Raw genomic sequence first — 13,458 nt, 5'->3', positions numbered from 1 at the left:
CGTTACGCGCCTGATGACGGAAGCAAACGATAGAAAGTCAATATTGGGGGGCTTCTTAAGTCGTTCCTAGCTCCACTTTGATTGTCCATTTGTTTCTAATATCTTTGGCAGTTTACAACATTTTGACGACGTCTATAATTGACCTAAGAACAGTAATTTGAATCAGATATGACAAGTGACGAGGAGGCAAAGAACCCTAGCCCAGCTTCGAGAGCTTTCGCTGCCAAATTGGCAAAATACGCATACAATCCTACCAGGAAAACCAAACCATACACTCTGAAGTCTTCTTCCTGCGGGAAGTCGCCGTTGAAAACGGCTGCGTCTCCGTTGAAAAAGAGGACGTACGCGGAGAGCGAAGAAGAGCTATCGGGAAGTCCAAGTAAGAAGGCAGCTTCAAAAGTGATCAAAAAGCCTAGAGGTTATGCTTCTCCAGAGGTTTATCAGCATTTAAGACCAGTCAATGACTTGCTTTCGGACAATTTAGATTGTGGGTTCTGTGGAACTCTGTCTTTTTTGTTCTAAAATATATGCACCTGGTTTCTAACTCATGTTAGTGGTATTCTGTGGCATCAAGTACGTACTATAAAACAAAGCATGTGCTGCTTTCTCTGTGCTAAACCTTTGCAGTCCAGGTGAGGCCTTTACGTTCTTCTCGAGACAATTGTGCTATTAAAACAAGACTTTTTGTCGTTGACTTAGGTTTTAGGCAAACAATCTTCAGAATCTGGGCATCATTTCGCTCACCCAACTAATAAATTTTGGGTAAGTCTAACATGCTACATCGATTTAGTTGGCTTGTCTGGCTAATATGGGTTTAGAGAGCTTTACATCAGTCAGGTAACTGTACCAATAATTCTGTTGGGTCATAATATGCCCATTGATCTTATGGACATAGGATTGACATCTCGTTTGATGTCACCGAAAGAAGACCATCATATTGTCGACGAGTATAATTATGGCTTAGTAAGCTGCCATTACGCATCGCCTGCCTCGGTGTGGTACTGAGAAATCTGAAGACTAATCTTGTCGACCGTCCAACCTCCGAAGTTTGTTCTTGCTCTACATCCAGTCACTAATAATATTTTTAAATAGCTGATGAGGAGCTAGCAAAGTGAGCTATCTACCCTAGAGATGCGCCTCAATACATACCAACTTCTTCTCAAGTTTGTGAAGTACCGCCCGAAGGTAGTCTGTTTTGTGGGCAAAAAAATTTGGGATATATTCGGAAGTGTGGTGTCAAGAGCTTGTAATGAAATATCAAACAAAACCGAGAGAGACGAAGGATGTAATGATAACGTGGAGAGTTTCATGCCCGTGAAAAATCAAGTCAAGAAGGAACCACATATGGGGAACTCTGTCAAAACAGCAGAGCAAAAACCTGGATTGTCTAGCCCAGTGCCCGACAAAAGCTCAGGACTTGTCTCTCATGAAACTCCCAGCCCATTAGTGAAAAACAGTAAGAAAAAAACAACCAAATCTTCATTCAATTTTTCAGCCCCGCAAAAATTCCGACTACCTCATATGTTGGACACCAATAGAAATGTGAGCTACACATACTTCTTCGTCGTTCCAAGCACTTCTGGTCTGGAAAGGACACCAGTAGGTCTTAATGCAGAGCACAATTAGTACAAGACTGAAGGTGATTGAACAGTTTCGAGACCAAGTGTCCAATTTTGTAGCTTTAAAAAGCCTTGTGGAAAGTTTGACGGACGACCATCCACTGGAAGGTACATTCTTGGATATTGATATTTTGGGGGTAGAACAAATCGTCGAGAAAATACGGCTTGCTGCTATCCAGAAAAGCTCATAGTAACCTGAGTCTTGTAGGTTTATAAAACCTTATTGTGCTATAATATGCATTGCATTTTATCATGCTAATCGTCTCAAGACGTTTTGTGTTCTAGAGAAATACAAATACTCCTTCCGTTTTATTTTGCCACAGTTTTATTTCACCAATATTTGATACTCAACCTCACTTGCCCTCCTCTGAAACAACTATCACCAAAAACCGCCGAGCGCCTGCAAATCACTTGCTACCGTTACTGCATCTGTGCCAATTTGCCTCATCATTTCTCTTTGTCGCCCTAGGGGCTGAAGCGCAAATTGATTAAGCAACTGGCCATCCAGAATTCCTTTTGATAAGGGTCGAGGAAGTAGATCATTGCGAACGGTCCTGTTTTATTGCTCATGTTAACTGACATAATGCCTTGAAGACTATACATAGACTTACCGAAATGCCCTCGGATTGAGGCCAACAACATGTTGCGCGTTTCGAACCAGCTGATCTGAAACTAACTGTAGTCGTTTGAACCTCGCATCTTTAACTGACACGACCGATGTTAGAGCACCATCTGCCGTAGCTGCATTTTTTAAATTAGCATTGCTTCTTTTTCTCAATGCTCAAGACTTTCCATATATTATTTGTGTTTGGGGAGCAAAAGCTTCTTTATCTGTTTTTCTTCTTGCAATGACTTTTGACACTGTGACTGCAGATCCAGCATGAAATTCTGTTTTGAGCATTAACCTTTCGCCGTTCAAGGAATCTGGATCTTTACAATGAATGAGCCTTCACTTCTATGACTGTCATTATCTGACAGCGACTTACCAGTCGGATCAAAATCAAGCATCCTGATATCTCCATTTCTGTCGCTTGAGATAAATGTCACCTGACCATCATGCACCAGAAAATCTGCTGTAACAACCGAGACATGTTGCAAGTCCTTACTGACAGTAGTGAATTTATAGGGCTCTTCCTGCAATGAGACAAACCAAAAACTCTTGCAAAGGTCACCAATCAAGAGAAAGTTCTTGAAGACTTTGACTGTGGTCGCGTATAGTTGAATATCAAGGAACGCAAGACCCATGAGTTGTTGATCGTCATCGAGACCTTTGACATAAAGCTGTCAAAGAGATAAGGATGCAATTTTATAACAGTGTGAGGGCGCGACAACTTACTTTGGGGCCATTTGTATTTAATAAGTATCCGTTGATAGTGCTGACTGCATTTACAGGATGTCTTGCTGGATCTTTCGTCCTTAATCTCAGCTTCCAACCAGAAACATTAATGCTGCCCTCCCGTGACCCAACGGTTTCAAGAATCTCAAAGATGTAAGTCTGAACATGGTCAGTGTATTACCTTGTATGGGACGTTCTTTAGACATACATTTCCTCGTGTCGCTCTGTCTTCACCAAAGTTAAAACCTGTCCCAACAGCAATGAAATCCCTATATCCTCCTGGGGCTCCCGGAGATTCAAGGGTTACACTTTCCATGCTCATGACTTCTTCATTCTGGTCAAACTCGTATCCGTCTATGACACACCACGGGTCAGAGCCTTGTGAGAATAATTCAAGAGTGGACCGTTGATTTGTTGGTGGTATGAGGTTTTCGCCTATGCATTTTGTTAATTAAACTGCAAACTTTGCATAGTACATGTGAAATACTTGCCCTGAGGCCCCAGCTGTATTTCACCTTCTTCATCATATGCTTGAAAAGGCACCTCAATACTTGCTGCGCCCACGTAGTGCGCCGATGTTGGATCGAACGCGATTCGCGTATAAGGTCTCTCCATTCTATAACGATCACAGGGTATGGCAAAGTCTGTATTCAATGTTGGAGGTAGATAACATATGAAAGAGCCCTATTTGAGTGATTCTGTCAGGATAAGTTCTGCATCATTCAATATGTTTTATGCTTACATCTTCAATTCTGATAAAATATTCCCCCTTTCCTCCAAGATGGGTAGTCTTGCCAAATGCCATGGCGGCTTGCTTCAAAGCGAAAGCCCTCAAGGGATGAGTATCATTTGATATGATCCATTGAGGTTTTTCACCCGTGATAAAAGCTCCTGTTAAGCCCTCAATATTGCTGAATGAGATAATATTGTATGTTGATGATGACGAAGTACCGATGCCACCAGAGATAGGCAAAAGCTGAGTGTGAACTTTCCGAAACCGTACAGCAAGGGAGCGTCGAGAATGAGAGGAGGCGTCGACTGTAAAGCGAGGTTGAGCTTCATAAGAGTTAAGTCGACCAGATTGGTGAAGCACCTATAACAATATCAGCAAGCGATGCACAAAAGACCGGCAAATGAACAGACCAAGAGATGAGGCCTAACGTGTTCCTTTCCTATTGGACAAAACATCATCTGGCTAATATCGTCCCCTTCTTCGCCCTCTTCCCTATGCTCTCCAACTCCAAGGTTGTGGGTTTCTCCCAAGTCGTCAGTAAAACTTGGAGCTGAACATCCCAGACCTTCACTCTGAAGTACAACTTGCAGATCAGGTAGTGATCTGATTTGCAGCTCTCCAGCCCTTGTAAGTAACACTAGCCATTGTGTGCCATGCGCAGGGTTGATAGCAGTTTCCATACTCGTCGCTTCAGAAGTAATAGCAGGTTCTTGCTCTTGTAATCGCTTAATTTGTTGTTGTGTAAGTTGAGACTGGCGATTACGGAGTGTAGTACCATTCACAATGTTGATTTTGTTTGGGAGTTGAGAGGTTGGCTGAGCGTCTTCTGTAGTCAATTTTGATGGTTCAAAAGTACGGTAGATACCAGTTGTGTCTGAAAAGACCTCAACAGTTTGACATGGTGGCAAATCCTATTTGATAATATTAGCAAGATGGCTACTCGAACTATGATTGAACATGCCCCTTTGGTCACAATAGGTGTCTCCGTGACGGACCTCGCCACAATGTCTCCAAGGAAGAAAGTGACACTATCGTCTGCTCGGCGAATAACCACATAGGGATCTGAGATACTCGCACTGACAATAGGCGGTCTGTCACTCCTGGGGCAGATAACCTGGAATACTTTTCCGTCTATACGTCGTCGGCACTATTCATGTTTCCTATTCATGAATCAACTCACTATTGTCCATCAGGTTGACTTCCAGCTGCGAAACTTGGATAAAGCATGACCTTTGGAAGAAGGGTGCGGCTGCTAACGTTTTTCCATCAAGCCTGTTTATCTGTTGTGGTACAGGTTTGTTGGAAAGCGCAAACACCTGAAAAGAAGATCACTTTTAGCTGATTCTTTCAACATTTTGAACTTACTCTAGTAGCGGTAACTTCGCTACTCAGCAAAATTGTAGCTCTCTCCTCTTCTGGAATATCTCTGAGCCTATGTCCTGACGGTCGGTCGATTGGAAGGAACCAAACGTTTTCAGCGTTAGAAATTTCGTTGAACCGACGTCGTTTTGTGATAGGAATACCACGCTAAACCTCGGCTTGTAAGATGTAATGAAAGTGCATCATGAATAATTCACATACACGAAAAACATTGAATGTTGACTTTCGAGAGCCACCTGAAATCGCTACCAATTGGGGGTAGGTTCTCACCTAAAAGAGTTTACGTTAGCGTATTTTGATTGCATGTACGTGCTAGACAAACATACACCGGTATCAGTAGCTGCGATACCGAACTCAACATCTAGAATCTTCCCAACACCACTTAAAACATCGTATGGTATCAATGATATCTTGGCTGGACCCAGCTCTTGATTACCAGCCTTGTTGTCCAAAGCACAGCCATTTATATCACCATAGAGATCTGTCATGAGGCAAAATGAGCATGCCACTTTGGCCACAGGATCACATGGGTACATACCTTCATCCCAATCAACATCTATTTCCTCCTTTCCCCCATTTATCTCTTCTTTGATAACTTCCCTCTCAATCTGCACTTTAGTCAACCATGAATCGCCTTCGGCACATCCAACAAAAACTGCATTCTCTCCTACTTTCACGACTGTCGACGGAGGAGGTACTTCGCTGGATTTTTCTTCCACCTCAATTTCGCTCACGTTTCGGCCCTCCATGATGAACCTCAACTGGTGGACATCACCATTCTGAAGAATCAAAAGCATATCGCGAGAGGTGACAAAGATACCCCGAGAACCTTCCAAGCTCAATTTGTGAGATTCATACTTGGAAGATGATTTGAGATTTGTCACAAGATTCCACCAACCATTGACTCTTATTCCGACGATACGGCTACTTTGGTCGACATGAACGATACCTGTGCTGGTGACCACCACAACACCACCTAGTTCTGGTGGACAGGCTACTAGATACAAGCAGTCACTTGGCAAGTTTTTAACAGAAGTCAGAAGGGGGTACGTCCCACCGGAAGTAATATCAAATGTTCGGATCTCGAGACAAAAATTGTCCTTGACAGATTGATATCTTCCTGCCCATGAGTGCATTGGTGAGAAGAGAAGAGCAATTGTTGAGGAGTGGAAGCCAGGAAGGAAGATGAGGTCTTGAATGTTTCGAAGAGATGAGGAGACGTCTGATAAGGACAAGACAAATGATGGAGAATATGGAGCATCACTAGGAACTGTTTAGTTTATAAATTTGAGAGATGATGGGATATTTACCGTGTAAAGCCCTCTGATATTGGATCCAACTCTGACTGCTCTTGTATCACAGGCAGAATAGCCAGAGAGTCCTCTGGAAGGGTCAAGACAGCTAGCCTGAAGTGGGAATCTGTCCGAAGGATTGGAATATAACTTTGCAAGTCGCCAGTATTCATTTGAGGACATCGTTCATAAGTATGAAGGGAGACGGTCGCAATGTCTCCCTTGGACCATTCTAAAAGCGCCATCTACAAGAAGTGCGTAAGAGAAGACAACAAATGATGCTAAGACGCACCTTTGCATCTTTGAATGATATTATCAATCTATCCAAGCCATCTGTGCTACTCTCAATTGTCCTCAACTGTGCCAGACCAGTCACTGTCCCATGCAATTCGTGATGGGCCAAGAGGTGTAACCGTCTTCTTGTCTCGTAGTTTAACGGTGAGCGCTACATATACGGATGAGCTAAAAACAACTTCGAAATCCTTCTGGTTGTAAGCGACCCACATCTGCAAGACCTTCATCAAAAAATCCATCTCCAAGCTCTTCCATCTGGATATCGTCGTTAGTCTGTTGGCCGTCAACCACATTGCTCTGAATATCCTGCTCCAATATGGGAACCTTCTCCTCTCTTATCTCAAACACCCGCAAGACCTCAGCGCCAGCAACAACCAGATTACCGACAACCTTTATGTCTGGGGCATCAAGTAAAGCTGGCGGGTTTGGTAGAGGATAGATGGTAGATGGAGTGAAATTCGGAAGAAAGAGAGAATAGTGTATAGATGAGGAGGGAAGAAGCGTTTGGTGGAGAGCGTGCATGGTGAGATGGTAATTGATTAAAAAAAAGATTGTACATTTATTTATACTTGACTTGTTACAAAAATGTTGCTAGCTAGCAACGGCACGCCTAACACCATAGCCTTGGCGAGCCTAACAAAATAGAACTCCAATTATGTGTTGGGAAGACGAATACATCGTCTTGCATCGGCAAAATTGAAACAAACCTGCTTATGCTGATGGGAGTCGAGGGCGCCACAGAGTCGAGATGCATAGAGGCAACCTGTCTAGAAATCTAAGAACCTTACCTACTCACTGTTGCCCTTCAGAAACTCCTCAAGTCCGACAGACAATCTCTGTTTAATACTTTCAAAACTGTTTAGCGCTGGCCGAACATCTAATGAGAACACGGGGTTTCCGTCTTCATCTGGAGGAGCAGAATAATAGTCAATGACATAACGAGTTGTCACTGTCTGTTGAGGCGCAGGAGTTTCTGAGGACGCAGAGCTTGAAGATGGGAGGGTACGGGATACAACCCAGTCATGCCTATCAAACGGAGGCTCGGTGCTGCATAACAAGTAAGCAAATGAATGTATGATCGCTTGAAGAAGGGAAAGTCACTTGAACTTTTCAGGAAACAGCTTGCCAGCCCACAAGTGTAATCTGGCTTTTGGACTCAAGTCTCTCGGCCTCCCCTGGAACTTTACCAGTTGGGCATTATTACCGCCGGGTAATCTCTTCTCCCATTTTAACACCTCATTCCAGGCTTCTTCGTTTAGAAAGTTGTGAATGGCTACCATGACTTCAACACTATCTTCAGGCGTTTCCCAGCCCTTCCGCACTAAAGCATTGTAGAATTGCTGAGGAGATGGATAGTCCCACGTTGATCCAGCACCATAAGCTTCGCCAGCGGGGGCAAAAGCAGGACGAGGAATGGAAGATGAAGTTCGTTCGGTCGGCAAATTGAGCTTTTGGCCGGGTTGCTTTGACAATGAGAGGTTAACTGGCATGTTGGTAGCAGGATCCATAGCTTCCAGGTCAACAGGACACTTGGCAGGTGCAGAGGCTTGTGAAGGAGCAGCTTGGTGCATGGGACATTGAGCTGGTGGACGAGAAGAGGATGAAGGAATGGGAGGGTGGTCGACTGGAAGGGAATGGTCAATGGGAATAGTAGATAAGGAAGATGTTGAGCCAATATTCCACCTCATCTCTATATATGGACTTAAAAGATAGTTGACGATGAAACTTGTTGAAATCTATCCGTGGTTGTCGAAAAATCAAGAATAGTATTTATAAAGTCTCTGGTTGAATATTTTTAAAGAGTTTACGTAATCATGCCTCCCCGTATGGATCATCTTTTTGACAGACTCGTTTGCATTTCATAGACCTCCTCACTTGGAGAAGATCAGAGGCAATGTAGATGATGCATTCAATCTCTTTAACCTTTTCTTGCCGCATACACACCATTCAAAGACTTCTTAATAGACATTCGGTATCTTAACTTGTTCTTACCATTAAGTTTAATGAGTAATCTCTACCACTAAATCACCCTGAGCAATGGAGTCATTCTCTTTAACTAGCACTCTCTTGATGTTACCAGACACCGGACTGGATACAACGCTCTCCATCTTCATTGCTGAAAGGACACATAAAGGGTCACCAGCCTTGACGGCCTGGTCTTCCTTCACTCGAACATCAATTACTACACCAGACTGAAATGTCGTTAGTCTTCGCTCCGGACCATACCCCATGTCAAAAGCTCACCATTGGGGAACCAACGCTTCCTGGATCACTCGTAGCCTTTTCTCTGGACACGTGCTCGATAGCAGCGTTCCTATCAATAATAACGACTGCTCGGCTTTCACCATTGAGCTCAAAGAAGCATTCTCGAGTACCCTTGCTTTGCTCAAGAGGGCCAATAGCAAGGAGCTTGATAGTCAGAGTCTTTCCGGGCTCGATGGAGATGGCCATCTCTTCGTTAATCTCTGGCTTGGCGAGGAAGTGACGAGTAGGAACCACACTGCAATGCGTCAGTCTGTTCCTTAACAAAATCAAATGCAATACATACGAAAGGTCACCAAATTTCTCAACAAAACCTTGGTATTCCTCGAATACCTTAGGGTACATGTAGTAGCTCGCCACATCAAAGTCGGTAATGTGTGGGCCATATTTTTGCCTCAAATCAGCCTTAATCTTCTTGAAGTCGAGAGGAGACATGCTGAGACCTGGCCGTTGGTCAATCCTAGGCTTGTCTCGAATGATGTTGGATCTGAGAGGCTCAGGGAAGCCACCATATGGCTGGCCGAGGTAGCCTTGGAAAAATTCGACAACAGAAGAAGGGAAGTCAAGGGTGGTTGCTCGGTCGATGACGTCTTGAGCGCTGAGAGAATTGGAAACCATGAACTGAGCAAAGTCGCCGACGACTTTGGAAGAAGGAGTGACTTTGATAATATCGCCACAAAGCTTGTTAGCCTCAATGTATTTCTTCTTGATGTCCAACCACTGAGTACCAAGACCAAGTTGAGAGGCTTGGAATTGTAGGTTGGTGTACTGACCACCCGGCATCTCATGGTCAAAGACACCAGAGTCGGACGCTCTAACATTGGCCTCGAAACATTGATAGAGCTTCCGGATTTGAGACCAGTACTGATTTAACGCTTGGATGTTCTCATGAGAGATCCCAGTACCAAGACCAGTCTGCTCAAGGGCACTGACGACGGCACCCATAGCAGGCTGAGAGGTCAAACCAGATAAGTCGTCAATAGCGACATCAACAACGTCGGCACCAGCAGTGGCACAAGCAATCATACTGGCAGCGGCGATACCAGCAGTGTCATGAGAGTGAACATGAATGGGTAAGTCAGGGTGAGCTTTCCGAATAGCACCGACGAGCAACCTAGCAGCTTCAGGTTTAAGCAAACCAGCCATGTCCTTGATTCCAAGTACGTGGATACCTTCCTTGACAAGCGCATCAGTAAGATCAAGGTAATATTGAAGGGTATATTTTGTCTTTTTGGGGTTGGCGACATCTCCGGAATAACAGATGGTACCTTCTACGACACCGCCAGCTTTCTTAGCAGCATCAATACCAACCTTCATGTTTTCTAAATAGTTGAGAGAATCGAAGACTCTAAAGATGTCCAAACCGGCCTGAACAGCTTTCTTAGAAAAGTCGTAGATGGCATTGTCAGGATACGAAGTGTACCCAACGGCGTTGGCACCTCGGACCAAAGCCTGTAAAGGAATGTTGGGGACCAGCTTTCTCAAAGTCTTTAACCTAGCCCAGGGATCCTCGTATAAGAATCTCATTGCTACATCAAAGGTGGCACCCCCCCAACACTCAATAGAGTACGCATTTTGGAGAGCATGCGAGGTTTCACGAGCAATGTTTGCCATGTCGACAGTTCGCATACGGGTGGCAAGGAGAGACTGATGGGCGTCTCGCCAGGTGGTGTCCATGATAAGACAACCCTTGTAGTTCCGTATTGCCTTTGCGAAAGCTTCAGGACCTTGCTCAATAATGATTTTTCTCCATCCCTTTTCACAAGGCTCGCTAGTGTCTATCACATTGCCTTCGGCGTCGACAATTGAGGGGATAATGGCTTCAGTTTTAAGGCCGGGTTCACCCATTTGACCTTTGATGGAAGAGCCGTTGACAGAAAGATCTCCAAGGTAAGCAAGAAGCTTTTGGGCACGGTTTTGAGAGTGAACAAGCTTGAAAAGTTCGGGAGTGTCGTCGATAAAAGTAGTCCAAGTCAATCCAGACTCAAAGACTTCATGGGTGAGAAGTCGGATAAGGAAAGGAATGTTTGTCTTCACACCTCGAATACGGAATTCGACGAGAGCTCGAAGCATTTTCCGCCTAGCAACCTCATAGGTGGCACCACTGACGCTACATTTGACAAGCAAGGAGTCGTAGTGGGGTGTGATTTGCGCACCGGCATAGCCAGAAGAAGCATCAAGTCGGACACCGTTTCCTCCAGCAGATCGATAAACTTCAATCTTACCTGTGTCGGGCTGGAAGCCAGCTGCTGCGTCTTCAGTAGTGATACGACACTGAATAGCAAACCCTCGACGGTGAATGTGATCTTGCGTCAATCCGAGCTGTTCGAGAGTGACGCCAGCAGCGATCTGAATCTGAGCAGCCACAATGTCGATACCAGTTATTTCTTCGGTGATGGTGTGCTCAACTTGAATACGAGGGTTGATTTCAATGAAATAATGCCTGCCTTGTTGGTCAACCAAAAATTCGGCTGTACCAGCATTGCGGTATTTGACAGCGTGGGCAAGCTTAAGAGCATCAGAAAGAATAGCTTGTCGGATAGACTCTTCAAGGTGGGGAGCTGGGGCAACCTCAACAACCTTTTGGTGTCGCCGCTGGACCGAACAGTCTCTCTCAAAGAGATGAACACAGTTGCCTTCATCATCTGCGAGAAGCTGAACCTCAATATGACGGGGACGATCGAGGAACCCTACATCACAGCTTAGTATGTCTTAAAGATCGCAACGGTCTAAACATACTTTCAATGAAGACAGTACCGTCACCGAAAGCGCTCTTGGCTTCACTAACAGCTCTCTCAAAGTTTTCTTTAAAGCTCGCCTGGTCTCGGACAACTCTCATACCTCTACCACCACCACCCATGGCAGCTTTGATAATGACGGGGAAGCCATACTGCTCAATAAACTCAGCAGCCTTGTCGTATGATTCAACTGGACCAGGTGTACCAGGAACGACGGGAACACCAGTCTTAATAGCAAGGGTTCGGGCCTTGGTCTTGTCTCCAAGAGCATCAATAGTGTCAGGCCGAGGGCCAATAAAAGCAATACCAGCATTTTCAACTTTTTTGGCAAACCCTGCATTTTCTGAGAGGAAACCATAACTACATCATGTCAAGGAGAATCTTGCAGGAGAGGTAAATCACACACCCTGGATGGATCATGTCAACGCCATGCTCCAAAGCCAGTCTGACAATGTCGTCCTGGGCCAAGTATGCAGCAACGGGAGTCATGCCTTTGCCGACAAGGTAAGACTCATCCGACTTGTATCGATGAGCACCCATGCGATCCTCGTAAGAATAGATAGCAACTGTGGACATGGCGAGCTCGTGGGCAGTACGAAATACACGAATAGCGATTTCACCTCGATTAGCGACGAGGACCTTCTTGAGCGGGCCAGTGTGGCCAGCTTGCTTTTTTCGCAGGCCATGAATACTGTGGCAAGTCAGTCAGAGCAACAGACGAGGGATGCAAGGTTCAAGCAGCAAAGCTTCAATAGTCCACAATGACAAAAGGATTGGTTGTGAGCTAGCCGGAGGTCCTTTGGATCCAGTCACGACATTGCGAAAAGCCAACGTTTATAACAATCATTCCGCCTGCCTAACTATTTGACCAAACTCGTGAGAGTTAGACAAACTAGGCTGAGCCTGTCACGCCAACCAGATCACAGTCAAATCAAACAAAGCAAGTTACAAAACACTCCTTTCCAAAGCAAACAGGACATACGTGTGAACAGATGGAGCCCCAGGAGTACCAGGCCTTGAAGTGTCAATACCGAGGTGAGAGACCCAAGCTTCAATCTGTTGGTGGGTAGAGGATGAGCGATGGTGGCAAGGTTTGCGGTCAATGCCGTTTTCGGGAACAACGTCGATAGTCATGGTTGACAGTAGCCAAGAGCACACGCCAAGTTCGGAAAGAAGGTGAATTGGCGGATGGCAGGACCCAAAAGATGAAAAGCACTGTCAGCACTCGTCTTGTACTTTCTTATCTCTGCCCGTTATGACAACCCGGCACTAGAAAGGGGCGTGACGTTGATTAAGTAGCACATCACCCCAAAACGCGCAACCAGATGCGGATTCCGAAGAGCTGGTTGTGCAACGAGTTTAGAAGCAAGACTCACAGGTGTTTGGAGTTCTTCCATGATGCCTCAATGCCGTCTTTGTGTGGAAGTAGTTGAAAGCACGTGCAATATAAATATAGAGAAGAAAACAAAGGAGCCACGCTATGAGCAAGAAGATAGATGTGAGAAGGACAGGGAATTCAAAGTAAGACACCTAGTAGCTATACTTGGTCTATTTCCTGAGGTACAAGCTGTAAACACGATTCGAAATAATAATAAAAGGTAAAAGAGAAATCAACAATTGAGAAGTAGATATCAGTCCTCATGTCAGGAAAGCAGCTGGTGGAGGACGGAATCAGATATGAATGGCTGGAGCCCCGTAAATGAGTCCATCCAGCCGTCCAATCAAATTCGTTGTCAATACTCAGTATACATAGCGCTAATTCTTAAGCCAAAGAACAAATACAGAATATTCGATAGACCCATAC

At 44.9% G+C, this 13,458-nt stretch overlaps 4 protein-coding genes across 4 annotated transcripts; 1 reads left to right on the top strand and 3 right to left on the bottom strand.

Moving 5' to 3' along the window:
- Positions 1 to 168: 168 nt before the first annotated feature.
- L203_103179 (uncharacterized protein) lies at positions 169 to 1,810 on the top strand (the record flags this gene model as incomplete). Its single annotated transcript, XM_066212585.1, has 9 exons — positions 169 to 487; positions 555 to 577; positions 633 to 663; positions 707 to 762; positions 819 to 837; positions 896 to 963; positions 1,017 to 1,046; positions 1,108 to 1,599; positions 1,652 to 1,810. 9 exons carry the CDS (start codon positions 169 to 171, stop codon positions 1,808 to 1,810), a joined length of 1,197 nt encoding a protein of 398 aa, XP_066068682.1.
- Positions 1,811 to 1,998: 188 nt separating this feature from the next.
- Positions 1,999 to 7,176, bottom strand: L203_103178 (protein CFT1; the record flags this gene model as incomplete). Its single annotated transcript, XM_066212584.1, has 18 exons — positions 1,999 to 2,173; positions 2,231 to 2,295; positions 2,473 to 2,549; positions 2,606 to 2,900; positions 2,956 to 3,114; positions 3,164 to 3,390; positions 3,447 to 3,639; positions 3,698 to 4,048; positions 4,099 to 4,599; positions 4,650 to 4,819; positions 4,869 to 5,004; positions 5,054 to 5,215; positions 5,270 to 5,338; positions 5,395 to 5,549; positions 5,607 to 6,331; positions 6,379 to 6,605; positions 6,653 to 6,805; positions 6,865 to 7,176. The coding sequence occupies 18 exons, from the start codon at positions 7,174 to 7,176 to the stop codon at positions 1,999 to 2,001; spliced, it is 4,152 nt and encodes a 1,383-aa protein (XP_066068681.1).
- A 266-nt stretch (positions 7,177 to 7,442) lies between these two features.
- L203_103177 (uncharacterized protein) lies at positions 7,443 to 8,342 on the bottom strand (the record flags this gene model as incomplete). Its single annotated transcript, XM_066212583.1, has 2 exons — positions 7,443 to 7,701; positions 7,756 to 8,342. The coding sequence occupies 2 exons, from the start codon at positions 8,340 to 8,342 to the stop codon at positions 7,443 to 7,445; spliced, it is 846 nt and encodes a 281-aa protein (XP_066068680.1).
- Positions 8,343 to 8,654: 312 nt separating this feature from the next.
- Positions 8,655 to 13,051, bottom strand: L203_103176 (pyruvate carboxylase; the record flags this gene model as incomplete). Its single annotated transcript, XM_066212582.1, has 7 exons — positions 8,655 to 8,846; positions 8,899 to 9,154; positions 9,203 to 11,606; positions 11,656 to 12,014; positions 12,061 to 12,345; positions 12,637 to 12,710; positions 13,031 to 13,051. 7 exons carry the CDS (start codon positions 13,049 to 13,051, stop codon positions 8,655 to 8,657), a joined length of 3,591 nt encoding a protein of 1,196 aa, XP_066068679.1.
- Between the last annotated feature and the right edge of the window lie 407 nt (positions 13,052 to 13,458).

This window comes from Cryptococcus depauperatus, chromosome 3 (assembly GCF_001720195.1).
Source record: "Cryptococcus depauperatus CBS 7841 chromosome 3, complete sequence".
Lineage (NCBI taxonomy): Eukaryota > Fungi > Basidiomycota > Tremellomycetes > Tremellales > Cryptococcaceae > Cryptococcus > Cryptococcus depauperatus.
Note: the sequence above shows the minus strand (reverse complement) of the source record. Positions and strands in the feature narration are given on the sequence as shown.